Below are 20,463 nucleotides of genomic sequence, written 5' to 3'. Positions count from 1 at the left end.
GTATTTGACAACTCAAACGCATAAGATTAATATTTCACTGTTATCCGTCCTCCCCTCCCAGATCTCTGTTGCACCCAACTGTCACACCTTGTCAAACCTATATTGTGAGCTTTCTGATACAAGAGTATCTTATTACTTGTATGTTCAAACATAACATTATGGGGACCTGAAACTTTATTGGGGGGTATTGAGCCACTAATATAATATAATTTGAGTGGTAAATCATCTTCCATCTGAAGTAGGGAAAATGAAATGGAAGTAATAAATAACTGCAAGAACACACACTTAACACATGAAACCTAGGAAATATAAGTTGCAGATTTATTACGGAAGCTTAACTTAAAAACCAAACTGCATAGTACAAAAGGTCTGTTATCTCTGCTCAAGGTGGAACAAGTTTCAAAATATATAATTTTTTAAAATTTGTTCAGTCAGTACACAATCCTTTATAAAAACTGTATATCTGTCAGTACCCTCATTGCATTTATAAATACAAGATTTACACAGCACCCCCATCTGGAAAAAATTAGAACTCCTTACAAATATCTACATATATTTCATACGTACAAAACATTCATAGGAGTACTTTGTTAAAGTCAGGTTTTGTTTAATGGTTCATTTACACTGCAACAAAATACATATAAATCTGTATAATTTTTCATAAAATGTCTAAAAATTAGCATAACACTTTGTAGACTCAACTTCTTTAAAGCATCTTTTAGAAAAGAACTTAATATGCATATTTCCTTGAGATTCATCACGTGAGACACATTGATATGAAGGCTAAATGAGAATAAATGCACACTAAGTAGCAGTTAAGGCAGGGGTGAAATTAGTGTGAAGAGTTATTTTAATACGGCAGATCAGAGTGACAAAATGCAATAAATACACACAAGTCTTGATGTAAGCCGCCTCAGCATCCAGTTAACTAGCCCTCACACAAACGAAGAACGTCTGTCTACATTTGTGGTGCTATACAGTCAATCATTAAAATAATTTTCTACTAGCAGAGCGGTGATGCTATCAATGCTCACAGGTGCCAACTGGATTTTCTTTTTAGCCACTTCAGGTCAGACATCGTTCTGGAATGTGGGTTTAAGACTTGAATATGTCCTTCACTCATAGGCAAGTTTTACGTGATCCCTCATCTGTAAAAAGTAATTGTTTAGTTTTATCAACACCCTAAGGAGTCTACCGGATTTTGTATTAGTATGAGATACAAATATTTGAGAATATGGGTTCAGGAATTTTAATATGACCTTTAATCATCCGCAATATTTCAGATACTAAAACTATGTAGATAGGTTTGCAAGGAACCAAGGAGGTTTACACAGGGCCATACATCCAAAGAAAAGGCTTAAAATGCAAAACTTAACCTTTAACTATTTTGGCAGGAACTGTAGTCTGCCTCAAACCTGCTTATTTTGTTTATAGTGACTTTGGGAACTGAATGTTCAAAGTATTTTATTAAAGTTTGCTCTCTGCAAGGTCTGTGCATTTAGGTTTTCAATCCAACATCAGGGCTTGAGATGGCATTTGCAGTTACATATCAGGTACAGGGGGGAAAAGAGGACTCAAACCTTACCTTGCCCTAGTACACAAAACTAAACACCACAGTAAATGTTGACAGTATGAACCCTAAGTGGACACCAATATCCACAACAAGTGGCCTTCACTTGAACATGGCTCTATCCTCCCTTAAGAGACCAGAGGCTCACTGCATTCTGTCCTGTTTTCTGGGTTCACAGCTCAGTGCATGAATTTTGATTTGCAGCCTCCTTTTTCAAAGCTAGCTCTCAGACACTGCTGTCTTGCAACAATGGTTCAATGTCGTCATCGCTGCCACGATCTGGGTTGTTGCTCTGGGCACTGCTGATGCTATGCTTCCTGGTACAGCTGGCTTTACTGTGCTCAGGAATGAATAAGGCAACCAGAAAAGCTAGAAGAACTGCACATGCTCCAAACAGGAAAGGTGGGCCAGGGATGATAGCTCTCTGCAACAAAACAGGCAAATCAGAAAAATATGAAACTGACATATCTACTTGATAAAAATATTACACCACTGAAACAGGAGGTAATAGGACAACAATTTTAAAAAGCTGTTTACTAAATGTATATCTAACTGCATGCTCAATTTGTATGTGCATTACAACTAGAGCTGGCTGAAATTTTCAGTGGATACTTCACGCCCTGAATAAAAAGTTTCATTCAACTGAAAACTATTTGTGAATTCATGTCAAGTTCACCAAATAGCTATGACTGAAAGCATTCCCCTGAAGCAGTTGAACTAAAAACAAGATTAAAACATGTTTTTGATTTTATTGGTTCTTTATGATGTATAAAGATGCTAAAGCTATTGTAAAAATACTGTATTAAGCCCACCTTTCTTTTTTTATTTTTGTAATGAACAGAAGCATCAGATCTGTCTCAACCTAAACAGCGTCACGTTAAGACGTCACCTGAGCATCCAGGTGACGTCTTAACTTCCAGCAAAGGGGGCCCTCCAAAGATCCTGACCAGGTCTTCCAGCAAAGACAGGGAAATGAGGATGTGATTTTAAGCTCAAGTCAAGAAGAAAAGAAACCACCATATAGAATTCAAGGGGGCACATTTTTGGTTTTCTTAGTTTACCCTTTTAAAAAACGGCAAAGGAGAGAAATCTTCAAACTACTCTGTCCTGTCGAACAAGGAGTCAGCAACGAGCATGTGCTGCATGGCCCTCACTTCACCATGCTTGCATGTATTCAAAGACTTAACATGGGGCTACTCAAATGACATGATCTACCAGGTGTAGGCATCGGCATGTTCAGCAGTCTGTATCTACCCCTCAGGGAAGGTCCTCTTAGGGTTCCAAATCTATTTCAGTGCAACTAACAATTTTAAGTGGAGGGATAAAGAATGAAGAGCACCAAGTTTCACATCATAAATCAGTTTTAAGAATTGAATACAAATTTGAATAGCAGGCATACATTTGCGCCACGATTAACCCTATCAGCAGTGCAAACTGAAGAGAAGTTCATTACTGTGGGGATATGTTGATTCAAGTTATCTTCTTTCTATTCTTTATCTGCAAAGCGGGAGGCTAAAAACCATTGCAGTGATCCAAGTTTCAGTGGGTTCTCAGGCTGGCATCATCTTTGCAAGTTTCCAAAGCCTCCAAAGAGTTGCAGATAAATTTTATTGTGCAAACGTAAGCTTCTCCTTAAGACTGATCACAGGCTTCAGCTGACTTCCCTGGAAAGGCAATCTTAACTTCCAGGATTAATAACCTTGACAGAAGATTTGATAGGGCTAAGCATCATACCACACACATACAGGTGATAAAGAAAAGTTCAAGCACTGGGAAGACAGTATTTTAACACAAGAGCAACTCTGTCTTGGATGGAAAAAAACACAAATGATACTGGAAAACCAAATTTGTCACAGAATGTGACTGTAACTGGAGTCCCAGTAGAGAAAGCAACCACAAATTTTTTTGATTGTTACTGAAAAGGCAACTTTTTCCTGGAATTAGAACCCTTTTTACACACAGAAAAATGTTTCAGGTTTCTCAGTACAATGAGAAAATGGTCACTGAGACCAGTGGCACACATGCAGGATCCTAAAGTTATATTCTGCTTTATGAAAAGAATCTTCAGAATGAAAGAAGCTCCACTTAACTGGAACCTTGCTCATCATCACTAATAATTGGAAGCAAACATGATTTTAAAATACTGAAAATTCTGCAACAAAATGCACTTTTAAAATGTCTTCTGACAAGTGTAGCTTAGTTTTATGTATGATATACTAGTGAATGGAATGTGGAATATTCTGTAAAGGAAATGAATTCTTACTAATGTAAGATCTTAATACATCAATCTACGGTTAAAAATTTGATTTCAAGTGCACAGAGATAATTAGGCCTCTTGGAAAAACAGGGTTTTCAGGCAAGACTTGAAAGAAAGAGTGAGAGCTGAATGGGTCAGGGTAGAAGATAGCACAGACGGCCAAGAGAGAGAGCAGCAAGACAGGTGAAACAGCTAAACAAAGTTTTGATAAAAGAGTGAAGGGGCAATAAAAACCATGAGGTAGGCGGGGACATAGGCAACAACAAGAAGCTTAAACTTTACAAGATGGACCAAGGGAAAGACAGCAAAGGCATTTCAGAAGCAACTTCTTAGTATTACTGGAGGGAATCAAAAAAGGGGTTACAAGGTATTCATGCAAAATGTCAAAGAGAAGGTGCAAGTCTATTGAAGCATATTTTTCTAGAAAGCCTGCGTTTAAAAACTTGTGGGCCAGAGGATGCTTCTCTTGTTATGATCACTATAAAAACTATATGCCCTTTCATACTTGCATAATCAGACCTGTACTGTCATGTTAATGAGGAAACTGGCTGTAATTAAATAAACCAAATCTTTTAACCTCCCCATCAACAATAAATCACATATTATTGCATCGAAAATCATAGCTGCACACAAAGTTTATTCTTATGTCAAAAGATTATTATTAGCTCCACTATAATAACTAAAAACCAAAGCTATTGCTTTGGCTCTAACATCTGTTATTTACTTTTCTCTTTAAAGTGTCTCTTATATAATTAAGAATAAAACTAAAGCATAGGAACAAATACCAGGAGTTCCAGATCAAAATATTTTAGTCATGCAAATTTGATATTTGTGACTGAAAAACAATGAAAGCTGGCCATGGATTTACCTCATCACTAGGATCCTGCATGGTGTTCTGATCAGAACTCTGGACAGGTGCCAATTCATTGAGTTCCACATGGAAGAGAAAGAATATAAAGCCGTAGAGAGCTGGTCCAAGGCCATTACACAGACCTCTGATTCCAGTTATTATTCCCTGGACAACACCTGTGAAAGGAAAAGTTAATGGTAGTGAAGATGGCAGCCTTTTCATTAGCCATCCCTTATTTTTATATATGGTACAACCACACACAACTTCTCATAATTACTGTATAATTCTATCATGTAATAGACTAACCTTACCTTTCACATGAGAGGGTTTTAATAAATGCCTTCAAGGAAGGTTAGCTGGATTTTAGTTAGCTTCCACATGGGCACAGTTTGCTCAATATATGAATGTGCTCCTAGCAACATTTTCAATTTTGAAACTGAGGGGTCTGAATTAGAAGTTATCAAAATTTCCCAGCTATAATGCGTGAGCTCAGCCTCCATGCTCTCCCTAACTCAACTTCTCTCCACACCTATAGTAAACAAAAGAGGCTTAAGATGGTATTTGCCTTACCTAAAAGATAGTTAGCCTTGGTTATAAACAAACAGGTAAATTTCTACCTGCAAAATACCCCCGTCAAGCTAACATTCTGTTCCCCATCAGTAACATCCTGCCCTTGTCTGGTCCTCCTCAGATAAATTTTATTCCTGCTCCAACTCAGAGGTAGCTCCGGAAGTTCAAAGTACTGAGTTAATAAAGGTTTGCCCACATTTGTGGCAGTTGCTGACGGATACTAACTTACATAAACAAGTGTCATCATTAAGCACCGCCTGTGTACGAGGTGATGCTGTATAAGACAAAAGAAGCCCATCTGTCTTGACGAGCTTACAAACTAAAGAGACAGACATGAACAAAACAGATCTTCAGATTGGTGTGAACTATTTTTAAATTAAGCGGAGACCATTTTTACTGACACAGGTAGTATAAAACCAGGGAAAGTGTGATTCCCATGAGCCACTGGAACAAAAAGAAAGTATGGAAGAATCCTTTTGGCTTTAGTGAGTGAAAGTCACTCAGTTTTGTTTAATTTCTGTTCAGTTTTGCAGGAGCTATGTGTAATTACAATGGCTGTTTCCTCTCCACTAGGTGGCATAATGTCACTCTGGAATTACATAAATCCTTTCACGTACAGCTTTCTAGGTGGCTTTGAATCAACAGTGCACAGCTGTATTTCCCCCTACCTTTTCCCTGCTACTTTCAATTGTTTACTGCTTGAAAAAACTATTCCTTCTACAATACAACCACCCAACAAGGGCAATATTCATTTGAAACTTTGTTCGCTCTTAGAATGTAATCACTGTAAACTGTGTTAGGCCTACAGAAAACTACCATCAAATGTGTACAAATATCACCTTTCCCAACAGAAGACTGCCTCTTAAGGCTGTATCTTCTCTTTACTTTCTATCTTATTGTCCTCATTTCTTTGTTCTAACTTTAGACTGGAAACCCATCAGGTAGGGATTTGATAGTTACATTTGCCTTTAATGCACCACGGCACTATAGAATACAGCTCATATTTTTACCTCTTTCTCCAACTTACGATTTGGAATAAACATGCATGCACACTTGCCACCCCTTCTACCATGTCTTCATTATTTCTGCTTCCCTAGAGAGACATGTGATGAAGTTTTTCTTTTATACTTTTGAAAGAAACTTAGAGCAAATTGGACCACCCTCTTTTCCTGGCAAGGAGCAAAAAGAAAAGGTTTCTTTTGTATATAAGGTATATAAATCAGACAATGGGAAAATCTCAGCTGCTAAGAGAAAGATAGTACTGTTACACTAGTGCTGGTTGTTCAAAGTCATAGAATGCTTTTAAAAACACGTGGAGAGGAAAAACCATGGAAGTTACTGTAGCAACTTACTTTTATTTTCTAGCATCTTTAAAGGCAATTATGTAAAGAGATGACTGCACTGACCAGAGCAATGCTTTTTAGGAAATAATGAAAGGCAAGTATGCCTGATGTGCATCCATCTCTCTCCGCAATACCCAGAGACAAACTTTCATTCCTACTGACAAAACTAATTACCTCCTTTGTCATCTTATTTGAAGAGCACAGCTAGATAGGTATTATGGTTTTTAAGAAAGAATTTTTCAGGAGCACCAAGATGAATTTACTGAACTTACCCTGTTGATCTGGCTCTGCATTTCGTGAAACTAGAGCACTGATTGCTGGAAACGTAATACTTGACATGGCTGCTACAGCTCCTGCTGCCCACATCATCCTGTGTTGATTAAATACATATTTTGTTCAAAATATAAATACTTTTAGGTACAAAAAGATTTCCCCAAACAAGCAAGAATATAACAAACATTTTCAGGTTCCTCAGTTAGGGTCTGTTCTTAAAATTGTCACTAAACCATTCACTATTAAGTACCCAAAGATGTAATTTTTGTAATGGCTTCGCATTTCCAATTTAGTAATTTTCTTCTCTTACAATTTGTTAAACAACCTCAGAGCCTCTCCTATTTGTTTTTCTGAGTTACACTGAGCTCATTGAAATTAATTGATTTTATTCAACCCAAGCTAAGATGAGAGGTGAGCAAAATATTGTTGATGCTGCCTTGTCCTCCGTTAGAAAAGCTCATACCAAGGAACAATTTCAGTGAATTTACTGCATGGATAGGTGCATGCCAGGTTCTGCCAGGCTCCTTGGAAATGGCTAGGTTTTATTCAATCCCATCCTGATTAATTTTATTTAATATCCCCCAAGTTAACTGAACAGAGTCTGAGGTGATATTCAATATGCAGGGCAGAGCACATATTAATAGGGGAATACGCATTTTCTAGTACTTGTGGCACCTTAGAGACTAACAAATTTATTTGAGCATAAACTTTCATGAGCTACAGCTCTGAAACTTGGCATTTTCTAGTGTGGCTCTTGAACAGCTTGTCTTCCTGTTCTTCTGCTTCACCATCAAACCCAGTTCCAGAATTCACCCAATGTTTCTGCATAGAGCCCAAGATCTCTGTTTAGCTGCTACTACTCTAGGTAAAGCTGCTCTCTAGCTCATCTCAATTGTTGTGGAGAGCTATGGTGAAAAAGTTGGTGAGGCATTCTTCACTATCGCACAGAAGAGGTTTGTACTCCAAAAAGGAAAGAGCTTTTGCCTCAGTGGCCCTCACTGGGAGAGCTGTTTGGAAGGAAGTTATGAAGGGGCTATACGCAGCACCTAAAGCTTTAAAAAATACTCTGTCACTACATACATCCAACATGGTAGAAGAGGGTGGATAACTGATAGACAAAAGCAACCTGATGAGAATAGCAAGTAGCCTGTGCTCCATAATAAGTTTATGTGCTGAAACCGATTAGTTGGGCAAGCCAGACTGAACAGTCTTGCTGGTATCCAACTTCAGCAGCAAGTTTATCAAAGTAAAACAGACCAAACTTTTCCTGAAACAATACTCCAAAAACCCTCAATACTTTCTATAAAAGGGAAAGATAGGCAGAGATCAACCTGGCAGCCCACAGCTGCAAATGTCCAGAACTGGTAACTGGTATCAGAGGACTAAATTGTAAGAACACCTTAAATGGGCTGATATGGTAAGAAAATTAACTATTAGGATGACTAGCACATCCTGGATGTTTGTGGAAGAGTAAGATGCAAATTAATAATCAAAAGGATTAATAAATTCAAGTCCTTGCTGTACATGACTAGTTGCTACACTCATCTAAACAAGGCTTAAAGGAGTAAGTACACTGATCCAATCATCTAACAGACTAGTCATCGGTTATCTCTTGTTGCTTGCTTTGGAGAGACAGGTTATGAAAGCTACTCTAAAAGACTAATTTCAGAATAAATAAATATATACATATATATAAAATATAATCACCACAAACTTTTTTTTGCCCTTGTAGATGCATTTGCTTTTGTCTTAATTGTTAAGCGATACTGCTAGCCTCAGACTAAAAAGGTGCTCGTTTTAAAGCACAGTAAGCCATAACTCTAGGAAAAAGCCACGTGCAACTTAAAAATTAAAAGCCAAGTTATACAACTAACCAATGTAACATACTTGAAGGATAAATGTATCATGTTCTGAAAGAAAATGATGTTAATGTTCAAAGTAGTGGGAGATTTTGAAAAAAATTACTTTAAAGCCCCATGAAATGTGTGCAGCTCAGGAGACGTGTGCTTACCAAGGCTGAGATCCAAAACCATACCAGGTCAGCTGGAGCATTTGGAAACCAAGGCCAAGGAGGACTGTATTCTTGTTCCCTATTGACCTCATCAGGATACTGAGGAACACGGTCTGTAAAAATAAGGAATGACTTTTAAACTTGAGATCTTTAATACAGCTTCCACTTTTACAGGAAACAATCCAAGAGAAGCTCCACTATTGCTGTTTACATTCAATTAACTGAACTCTGACTGATGACATTTTTGTATTTAATAATCCAAACACAGACACCTGACTTGATCCAATGTTAAGTACTGAATGCAGAACAGTGATACTCAGATATCTGTGTGTTCCAGAAAACCACACACACAGAGGTTTTTCCCATCATTTCCTCAAATTCAGTTCAGTTTTAGTAAGTCTCACAATAGGATTAGTCAGCCATCCCAGGAAATTTGAGAACAGGCTGACTTTAGAGCAGACGCTTATTTCAAGATGGTTTTCAAGAATCAAAGATGGCTGATTTGCTCACTGGAATCCAGTGTTAAATCCCATTTTTTTCTCCTGTATGCAGAATGAAGGACTGCATTTCATTCTGTGCCTTCTCCTGTCCTACCTCTCAGTTCTCTTCCTCACTTCCTATGGAGCAGGGTCCAACTACGGGGGCACAGGAGCCTCAGAGGCCACAGCCAGTGAAGGCCCACTGGTGGTCCCTGTGGGAAGGGAAGCCCACTGATCCAAACCAGGAGACAGGTACTTCCTGATGGAGCTCTCTGCAAGGCACGCACTGCCACAGTGCATTGTGCATCGGACAGTACAAAATATCCAAGACACTGCTGGAGAACCATCTTACATACAACACCCCATCACAGTAAGAGGGAAACAAATCATATCCGTATTTCTGTAATACACCACACTTCCTCACTTATCATATCATTCTGCTGTTAATCTTTTCATTTTCATTCATGGTCCCCATATTTAACTGTATTGGTAGACATCATGAAAATATTTCAGTAGCAAAGTTAGAACTAAATCATATGCCACGTGGGTAATCTTTGTGGATGTCCAGAGTCGCAACTTTCAGAGATCAACATTTTAAGGGGCCAAATTTACCCATTTATATTGAGCTGATGTGCATTTTACAAATATAAAAGTTAAAGGAATCCATTTCTATATCCTCCTCATTATTTGAATCTTTTGTTGTTAAACTGTGAGAAAGCAGTCAAGAAATAAATTTTGTATTGTGTTTTGAAAGCAGTTAGGTTAGTTGCCATTAATCTCTCGCTGAAATAAGGGCCAAAATCTTGGTCCAGCTGTTGAAAGAATCACATTTTAGTGAGCTTGCACATCTCACACTTCTGAAACTCAGTTCCACTGCTCCTGAAGAACACAGTTGTTACTGGAAGTCATGGAGAGAGGCAGTCTCTCAGAAGGAATCTGAATGAACAAGATGTTCCTTTACTGAACAAAATCTACTCTGAGACTCTAAAGGGTGGAAAGGATCTTATCTATACATAATTGCAACATGTCAAAAAATGACACATCAGTAGCATTCACCTGATTGGTTATACTCATACAACTTCGGGGAAAAATGTTCAAGAAACATACTGTATTAGGTTGGAGTCATTTAATGTTTTGTAAAAGAGGTTCATTATCAAAACTCAAGCAGATGTGATTATATATGCACACTGAAATCCCTTAATTATTCTTCTTTGGATATCCAAAGAGTCAACAGAATTTCTAAAAAAAGCTATTAGGATAACACTTACCTGAGCTATTATAGATAGAATTCCTACCACAGCTATGAATGCTGCTATCGTAGCAGGACCAAAACCTATAATCTGAAGGAAAATATAGTATATATTATAAATATAATATAGTAAAACAAACGCTAGTTACAGATAATTAGTTAAAGCAGTTCCATGTAAGAACTAATTCACAGATATTTGTAAAGATACAACGGTTAAACGTCTTCCTTAATTTTAGGAGAGTGTATGCCATATAATCAACACAAAAACCATAAAAGACAGTAAAATATTATGATTTGGTTGTGTGTGAATTTATTCTCATAAGGGGTATTGATAGCTCTGGAAACAAAGCTCTAGCCCAGAGGTGGGCAAACCCTGGCCCATGAGACCATCCTGCTCAGCCCCTGAGCTCCCAGCCCCTCCCCCGCAGTGTCAGTGCACCTCGCCACCAGCGCTCTGGCCCGCCACTCCTGTCTGGCAGTGCAGCAGCATGGCTGGCTCCAGCATGGTAAGGGGGGGTGGGGAGGGAGAGCTGGGAGGTCCCGGGGGGCAGTCAGGTGACGGGGGCGGTTGGATGGGATGGAGGTTCTGGGGCAGGGGGTGTGGATAGTGGTCAGGGGAGGCTGGAGACGGGAGGGGGGGTTGAATGGGAGTGGGGTCCGGGGGGGGGGGGGGGGCGGTCAGGGGACAAGGAGCAGGGTGGGTTGGATGGGTCAGGAGTTTAGAGGGGGGCGGGAAGTGGGAGGGAGCAGATAGGGGGAGGGAGCCAGGTTGTTTGGGGAGGCACAGCCTTCACTACCCAGCCCTCCATACATTTTTGCAACCCCGATGTGGCCCTCAGGCCAAAAAGTTTGCCCACCCCTGCTCTAGCCACATGTCGCAACTTGAGCTCCTCACAACTAGAAATCACGTCTATGTGCTGAGACACACAACTGAGTTATTCATCTTTCTAATGAGACTGCCAATTAGTGCCATTTCTGATGACTGTTTTTACAGCATGGGCACTCTTGTTTACTAGCAAATCAACTGAGACCACTAACTCATCTCACATAGAATCACAGAATATCAGGATTGGAAGGGACCTCAGGAGGTCATCTAGTCCAACCCCCTGCTCAAAGCAGGACCAATCCCCAATTTATGCCACAAATCCCTAAATGGCCCCCTCAGGGATTGAACTCACAACCCTGGGTTTAGCAAGCCAATGCTAGGTCAAAGTAATTTCACATTTAGAATTTGGTCACCACTATCCAGGGCAGAATTTTAAACCTGTGGCAAAACCCTTTTACCAACTCAACTCCATCCGTCCTGCCTCCTAAAATCCTTGCCACCTCTGACTCTTATTCCCTGTCCTCAGTCTGCTTCCCCTCTGCCTCCAAGTACTGCTGCTTCCTCTTATCTTAAAGAAATCCTCACTTGACCCCACTTCTATCATCTCCATTTCAGTCCCTCTATATCCAAGCTCCTGAACAGACTATTTCCAGTTCCTTACCAATTTCTCCTCCAGCTCTGTCTTCAATCAAATCTGGCTTTATCCTTCCCACCATGGCAATTCCCCCACTGAAAGGCAATAATGACTTCTCCAAGTTTCAAGAGTCACTTAGTTCATTTAAGATAATGAGTGAAGCACGTCTTGAGACGATCTTTTCCATGATTTCTGTGACTTGATTCTCTTCCTAATTTGCCGACTGCTCCTCTGTTACCCTGAATGGATCCTCTTGCTGCTTCCTCCGCCTCTGTACAGTTCTGTCCTCTAGGGCATTTTGTTTTGCCTCCACACCTTGCCCCATCATTAAGGCTAAGTTTTTGTCACGGATATTTTTACTATAAGTCAAGGACAGGTCATGGGAAATAATGAAAAATTCACAGAAGCTGTGAGCTGTCCCTGACTTTTACTAAAAATAACCAAGACAAAATGGGTAGGCTGGGAACCTGGGGGACCTCCAAGGTCCCCCTGCTGCGGCTGGGAGCTGCCAAGTCCCCCTGCCATCGGCAGAAGCCAGGAGCTCTGGGTGTCCCTCTTGCCAGCCGCGGTGCACAGGAGCAGTGGGAATCCCCCCTGCGACCCGAGGCAGCCATGAGTAGCGGGGATTCCCCCAAGCCGCTGGCGCTCACAGCAGCAGGGATTCCCCGCTGCTGCCAGGTCCACCCACAGAGGTGGAGGTCCCCCTTTCTGCCAGTAGGGGCAGGGAGCAGCAGGAATTCCCTCTGCTGCAGGGTCCCCCCGCCACAAGCGGCAATGAGGAACGGTGAGGGTCCCCCTTGCCACTCGTGGTGACTGGGAGCGGCAGGGGAGCTACGGCACTCTCCCCTGATACCTGCAGTGACCAGGAGCTGCTGGGGTACCATGCAACTCCCTGCCTCCACAGGCGCCAAGGGACCCTGCAGCTCCCAGCCGGCGTTAGCTGAAGTCACAGAGGTCTTTGGAAGTCATGGATTCCATGACCTCTTTGACTAAATCGCAGCCTTACCCATCATCTGCCCACCATTCTCACTTCATTACTCCCTTTGTCATCTCCATTTAATACCACTTCCTCCACCTTTCTACCTATGTATTACACTCTCTCTCTCACACCTCTCTGCCTTAAAATTTCATTTTACCTCACTTTCCATCACTGACCACCACTTCAATGCTATTTACTCTTCCACTCAGCATAGAAGTATCAGTAATTTCTCTACCCTGTTGTCTATCAAATGCAAGAACATTTAACTAACTGCTTATAAATGCACACTAGTACATTCATTTTACAGAAATGGTGCTTTGCATTCATATTAAATGGACACGATTAGGAAAACCCATGGAATTGATGTTGCATGTTTAAGATTTCAGATTTATGGAAGAAAGCACACTCGAAAGAAAAAGATTGATGATTCTTAAGCGTATAATTGAGTTGTGAACTCTTATCTGTAATGCACTATAAAAAGTCATTGTGCTACGAAAAGGTTATTAATCACCATTTCCCTGCCTCACCTAGTCCAACTGATGATGTTCTCATATTTTCAGTGCTTTCAGCTTTAAAAGAAAATCTCTGTTCTTGCTGTTTCTCTACTGAAAAGTAAACTTATACTGAAAGGCAGGCTAGAATATTCAGCCATCCTCTAGCAGCTATGCAAAACATTAGGAACATAAATGCACTTTAAGAAGAGGATCTTTTATTACTCAGAGGGGAAGGGAAAAGCAATGAAGGAGGAGCAATTCTAGCACAAATTTAGCTGGTTTTCATTAAAACCAGTGCTATTCTGGAAGCAATACATATAATGCTATTAAATATACTGGATTGTAAGCACTGGTTCAATATTTAATTAAAACTAGACTTCAATAAGACCTTTCCAGAACCACTTCAGAATTAAGTCATGCACTTGAGAAGTTAAGGGGAAAAAAAAGTCTTTAGATCATTAAAACCTACAAAAAGTTTTAGCAATAGTTTTACAATAACACGTTCCCTCAAGGAAACCTTGTAATTGTTGTATACGAAGTACAATGGTTTCATACTTTATGTACATATGGTACTTTAAAGGCATAGTTCCCCAAATGGAATATAAATTTAGAAATAGGACTCTGGCAATCCTGATTGAAGTGTAGCTTGACAGACTCTGAAAACATGACATGCATTCTTCAGTGACCAACAGTTTCTCACCTGTCGCAAATAGAGAAAAAAGCTAGAATATTGGCCAGCCTCTGGCAAGTAGGACAGAAATACTGTGATACAGATCAGGAGGACTGTAGAATCTTTCCCAACTTTCTTCAAGGACTATTACAAAGAGAAGAGAAGAAAACAAAACATGAGCCAAACTGAACTACTCTGAAAGCTCCTTGTAAAGAGAGATAAAAACAGTAGTTCCATTAAATTTTCCATTACTTCATTCACTTGAGATTAATTCTATGGAACAGTGAAAGGGTCACTATTACAGTAAAAGTTATTTAAAAGCAAGTTTCCTTACTTGTTTAACATCTCATGAAAGAATTTTAACTTGATTCTCATTATTTGTTTGCTTACTTTACACTTTATTCACCATGGACAACAGGAGCAGGCTAGTTAGAGTTACTTTGTCCTCCTGCACTAGTATAATATTACAATGGCTGGGGAAGGGACTGGCAAGGAAATAATGTAAATTAAAAAGATTTTCCTTAAATTAAAATATTAAGATATTTCCATTATTAGCTTTTCATATAGCCTAATATAAATAGTCTTATCCATCCATGTTATCCATTGAATTTCGATGCCGAGTCAGACTGTCAAACCTTAAAGGCAGTTAACACACACACACACACACACACATTATGACTCGCTGTATGAATTACTCGAACCCTATTAAAGGAACTACTGCTGGTGACCTGCCCAAATCCTACTTTTACTATTCTGTAGGTTCAGCTTGCCATATCACAGAAGTATTTTTATTTCTTGTATATTTCTTATACTTGCTCATTTCTGATAATACTGTATCATATTTTGAAAAACTATTAATAAATTGTGAAAATCAAGTCCCCTTGCTGCAGTTTTTCCAAGCATATCACTCATCTCCCAACATTTATAACGCAGTTTCTTTAGAGCAACTCTCAGCAGGGTGATTTCATTAAGAATAATTCACTTTTTAAAACATCCGTGAATGTATTCACCTACAGAAGTCAGCATCCTTATGAAAACAAAAAGCATACAATTTGTGTAAAAAGCTTACCTCAATATTTTTTTAAAGTGAGTACACAGCAACATAAGAATTCAAACATTTTCCTTTCCATAACAATGTGTTAAATGAGTCGAGAGGGTGGAGTGTTTCCCTAAGATTTTCTGCCTCCAGACCTTTACCACACTACAAGTATATGTAACAGCTTCCAAATGCATAAATATCCAACATGGTTATTTTCATTATAGTTAGAACTCTTTTGCAATTGTAAGATTAATGTGTATTAGTTAAATGACTAATTTACCAATAAGATTAAAGTAATTATTAAGTATTTTTAAACATCAGGAATAATTTAAAGTATTTATAAAAATGTATATCTTACTGCAAAGGGATCTGCTTGTTCCCAGGATATAGGGGCTCCCCATGAAGCAGGTCTCATTTTTTCAGGCAGAGATTCTGGTACAGCTAATAGGATGAAACAGATATCCAGGACAGCCACCACTGTGGCCACTAGTACTACAAGGTTATCTCCTTTGCTCGCAGACAGGTATGCTCCAATGGCAGGACTAGTTACCAAACTTGCTGCAAAGGTGGCAGAAACCTAAGCATAAAAACAATTTTATAAGTTAAATTGGTTTCACTACTACAACATACAATTAAGATTAATATAGCTATTTTAAATGGTTTTGAAAATACACGTACTCCATTTAACAAATAGATTACAGCTGGCCCAGAAAATGGATAGAAAAAAAAAGAAAATCTCCATTTTCTACAACCAAAACCTGGTAAGTTTTCAGTTGAAAAACTTTGATTTTCATCCAAAAATTCAGTTTTCCAATGGAAAAACAAAAACAAAAAAAGTTTCAAAGAAGGTAGACAGTTTCCACAAAAGTTCTAATTTAACTGAAAACCCAATTTCCCAATGGAAAAAAATTCAGCCAGCCCTAGTCAATATGCACAACTTCAACTTCTTTAAACTTTTTGAAATCAAGCACCCACATTTTGGGATAATTGTGATACCAGAATATGTTATGCAATGCCTTGTCTACACTCAAAACTTGTACTTTTTGTGCAGCAGGACTACAAGCGCATCACTGTGAGCACTACTACAAACAGGGCTCAGGTACTTTCATCGTTTTATGATGAATCTATTCATGGCTGATAGCGCTGGTGCATCTGAACCATGAAGTGCTAAAATATGGGTACCAATTTCTCTAGTGCAGGCACATCCTAACTTATAAACGCAGTAGTGTATATATCCGACTCAAATCCTCAATTAACCAAGTTCATGATTTTAGGCTTACACTATGATTACAATAAAAGTTGTATTTTTCTTATGCCAATTAAGGGATTTCTTCTGATTAAAAGTTACAAGTTATGGTATTTAACACCATGCTGCTTACTCTGTGGCAAACTGAACTCACAGCAAAACCCCTTTATTTCAGTGGCAAACTGGTAGTTCTTTGGCAGGTACAAGAATGCTCAAAAATTGATGTTTTCCTTCAATAAAATATGAAAATGAATACAACTAATACCTTGTGTTGGGTTAATACAAATTCTAGAGCATACTGAAAATGATGCACTGTATAACTGAATTTAACATAACTATAGAAGCTGGTGGAGAGCGAAGATGAAGAGCTGGAAGTTTTGAGAGCTGGGCACTCAGGAAGACAACGCATAGTCATTATATTTAGAATTGTTATAGTTATAACCATAAGGCTAGAAACTTAATTTTACATATTCTGAGGCCACAGAACCATAAAAAACAGAACTTACCACACTTATGTACAGTAATAAGATTGATTAGAAAAAGGCATGATCCTTACTGGAACAATTGATCACATCTTAGATTCTATTCCTTTCTAGAAATTTGTATTGAGGAATTCTAAGAAGGTTTTATTTTATTTTATTTTTTTGAAGGCCTAAGAAAGGGAAATGATCCCTGACTTTTAGCTATGTCACATACATTTGCACAATTTAACAGTAGTAGTCCTTTTCAACTATGATTAATAAAATGAGCCAGGAAAGAACCATCAACTTTCTAATCTATTATTTTCTGTCTTTCACTACACCTGTGCTGACTTTACAGCTAAGTCTCCTCTTCCCATCACTGCCAGATGGACACTTGACCATTTTTATTCCTGGGGACTTCCCATCTGGTCTTTCTAGCTGATCTTTTAACAACTGAAAAGTAAGAGAATATGGTACAACATGCCATGAACTAGGAGTCCTGAACTAATATTAACCCTGAAACAGACCCTTTTAGTGTAGGGATGAAGGGAGAAATGATTACGCTTGAAGGCCCATTACTACACACGTCCGATCTTCAGCTATGCAAGTATCTACCTACATTGGTGTAGCTTTGAAGGAAATCAGACAAATTTTCTCTACTCAGATTCAACTGGTACAAAGTATCTGCTTCCAAGTACTACAATAGTTCAAATTCTAGTTGACCAGAGAAGGCTATCGCAAATGAAGTACTAGGAGGCTCCTTGTTATTTGAGAAAGATGATGACAACACTTGTGGCCAACAGCTACAAGACCTAATCCCATCTTTAAGAGCACATATAATTCAGAGATGCAAATAATTGAAAATAGATGTCTACCTGCCAAATATATCAAGCTCCAACTGTTTGCATTCAATTCAGGAAACTAACACAATTTATCTATACAGTTGAATTTCCTGCTCAAGCCAGTCACTCTGACTCAATGTCCAAACTAATGAATAACAGAACTTATTTTGCTATGACTCCTACTTTCTTCAAACTTGGTGCCAAAGTACTGAGAAGATACCTTGTGACATTTTTAAGGAAGTTACTATTTTTCAGAAGCAGAAGTGTACTATTATTCAAGAGTTTCCACATGCCAGTGCATTAATGAAGTAACAGGAAATAGATGCTTAGCACCTGTACATCTCTGCTCCGATGAGTTACTGTTGCCAAAGAATTAAGCAGCAGCTGATGTTCACTTTCAATTTTAAAAGAGTTATACATTGTTAGCCAGACAAGAGAGGGATTGTTTGATGATGTGCCCTCAGAAAAGGTTCCTTATTAAAAGAAAGAATAGGAAAATGATTCGTTTGAAAAGATTACGGAAACATCCATTATTTTGGGGGATAAAATGTCAGTCTCCCAGTCAAACCATTCCATCTGGTCACAGACAGACATGTTACAAGGTGCTGCACCACATCAATGTGGATTTTTATTAACTGATCATCATAGAATATCAGGGTTGGAATAGACCTCAGGAGGTCATCTAGTCCAACCCCCTGCTCAAAGCAGGACCAATCCCCAAATAAATCATCAAAGCCAGGGCTTTGTCAAGCCTGACCTTAAAAATATCTAAGAAAGGAGATTCCACCACCTCCCTAGGTAACGCATTCCAGTGTTTCACCACCCTCCTAGTGAAAAAGCTTTTCCTAATATCCAAACTAAACCTCCCCCACTGCAACTTGAGATCTTTACTCCTTATTCTGTCATCAGCTACCACTGAGAACAGTCTAGATCCATCCTCTTTGGAACCCCCTTTCAGGTAGTTGAAAGCAGCTATCAAATCCCCCCTCATTCTTCTCTTCCGCAGACTAAACAATCCCAGTTCCCTCAGCCTCTCCTCAGAAGTCATGTGTTCCAGTCCCCTAATCATTTTGTTGCCCTCCGCTGGATGCTTTCCAATTTTTCCACATCCTTCTTGTAGTGTGGAGCCCAAAACTGGAAACAGTATTCCAGATGAGGCCTCACCAACGTGTAATAGAGGGGAACGATCACGTCCCTCGATCTGCCGGCAGTGCCCCTACTTATACATCCCAAAATGTCATTGGCCTTCTTGGCAACAAGGGCACACTGTTGACTCATATCCAGCTTCTCGTCCACTAACCCACAGGTCCTTTTCTGCAGAACTGCTGCTGAGCCATTCGGTCCCTAGTCTGTAGCGGTGCATGGGATTCTTCCGTCTTAAGTGCAGGACTCTGCACTTGTCCTTGTTGAAGCTCATTAGAGGATTGGGCCAAAAGAAATCTGATTTGTCTAGGGCCCTCTGTATCCTATCCCTACCCTCTCCTCCCAGTTTAGTGTCATCTGCAAACTTGCTGAGGGTGCAATCCACACTATCCTCCAGATCATTTATGAAGATATTGAACAAAACCGGCCCCAGGACAGACCCTTGGGGCATTCCACTTGATACCGGCTGCTAACTAGACATGGAGCCATGGATCACTACCCGTTGAGCCCGACAATCTAGCAAGTTTCTATCCACCTTATAGTCCATTCATCCAACCCATACTACTTTAACTTGCTGGCAAGAATACTGGGGGAGACCGTGTCAAAAGCTTTGCTAAAGTCAAGGAACAACACGTCCACTGTTTTCCCCTCATCCACAGAGCCAGTTATCTCGTCATAGAAGCCAACTAGATTAATCAGGCATGACTTGCCCTTGGTGAATCCATGCTGACTGTTCCTGATCACTTTCCTCTCATGTGAGTGCTTCAGGATTGATTCCTTGAGGACCTGCTCCATGATTTTTCCAGGAACTGAGGTGAGGCTGACTGGCCTGTAGTTCCCAGGATCCTCCTCCTTTCCTTTTTTAAAGATGGGCATTACATTAGCCTTTTTCCAGTTGGCCGGGACTCCCCCCGATCGCCATGCATTTTCAAAGTTAATGGCCAATGGCTCTGCAATCACATCCGCCAACTCCTTTAGCACTCTCGGATGCAGCGCATCTGGCCCCATGGACTTGTGCTCATCCAGCTTTTCTAAATAGTCCCGAACCACTTTTCTTCACAGAGGGCTGGTCACCTCCTCCCCATGCTGTGCTGCCCGGTGCAGTAGTCTGGGAGCTGACCTTGTTTGTGAAGACAGAGGCAAAAAAGCATTGAGTACATTAGCTTTTTCCACATCCTCTGTCACTAGGTTGCCTCCCTCATTCAGTAAGGGGCCCACGCTTTCCTTGACTTTCTTCTTGTTGCTTACATACCTGAAGAAACCCTTTGTGTTACTCTTAACATCTCTTGCTAGCTGCAACTCCAAGTGTGATTTGGCCTTCCTGATTTCACTCCTGCTTTTATACTCTTCCCTAGTCATTTGTTCAATCTTCCACTTCTTGTAAGCTTCATACTAGCATTGTCTGGGAGAAAGGCCAGTGTTGCCTCCAAAACAGACTCAATAGCTCGAAGCAGCTAATTGATAGGGAAAACAATTATGCTTTCTATGGAAGTGGCATTTCTGTATCTACTTATACTCTTGAATTCC

General features: G+C 39.7%; 1 protein-coding gene across 5 annotated transcripts in view; it reads right to left on the bottom strand.

Annotated features, from left to right (window-relative positions):
* Nucleotides 1-298: 298 nt before the first annotated feature.
* MFSD14B (major facilitator superfamily domain containing 14B) overlaps nt 299-20,463 on the bottom strand; it is a 51,994-nt gene continuing 31,829 nt past the window's right edge. For 4 of the 5 annotated variants that reach the window (XM_084628096.1, XM_084628097.1, XM_084628098.1 and 1 more), the window contains exons 6-12: nt 15,603-15,821; nt 14,236-14,349; nt 10,622-10,693; nt 8,875-8,987; nt 6,863-6,960; nt 4,696-4,853; nt 299-1,994 (exon numbers count right to left, since the gene is read on the bottom strand). In XM_084628096.1, coding sequence (XP_084484222.1) covers nt 1,797-1,994; nt 4,696-4,853; nt 6,863-6,960; nt 8,875-8,987; nt 10,622-10,693; nt 14,236-14,349; nt 15,603-15,821 — 972 coding nt within the window. In that variant the 3' untranslated portion in view covers nt 299-1,796. The remainder of the gene's footprint in view (nt 1,995-4,695; nt 4,854-6,862; nt 6,961-8,874; nt 8,988-10,621; nt 10,694-14,235; nt 14,350-15,602; nt 15,822-20,463) is intronic. The other variant, XM_084628099.1, reaches the window with a different exon arrangement.

Source organism: Lepidochelys olivacea, assembly GCF_965140295.1.
Source record: "Lepidochelys olivacea isolate rLepOli2 genome assembly, chromosome: 5".
In the NCBI taxonomy this organism is placed as follows: Eukaryota; Metazoa; Chordata; order Testudines; family Cheloniidae; genus Lepidochelys; species Lepidochelys olivacea.
The sequence above is the reverse complement of the archived record's forward strand: the minus strand, read 5'-3'. Positions and strand labels throughout refer to the sequence as shown.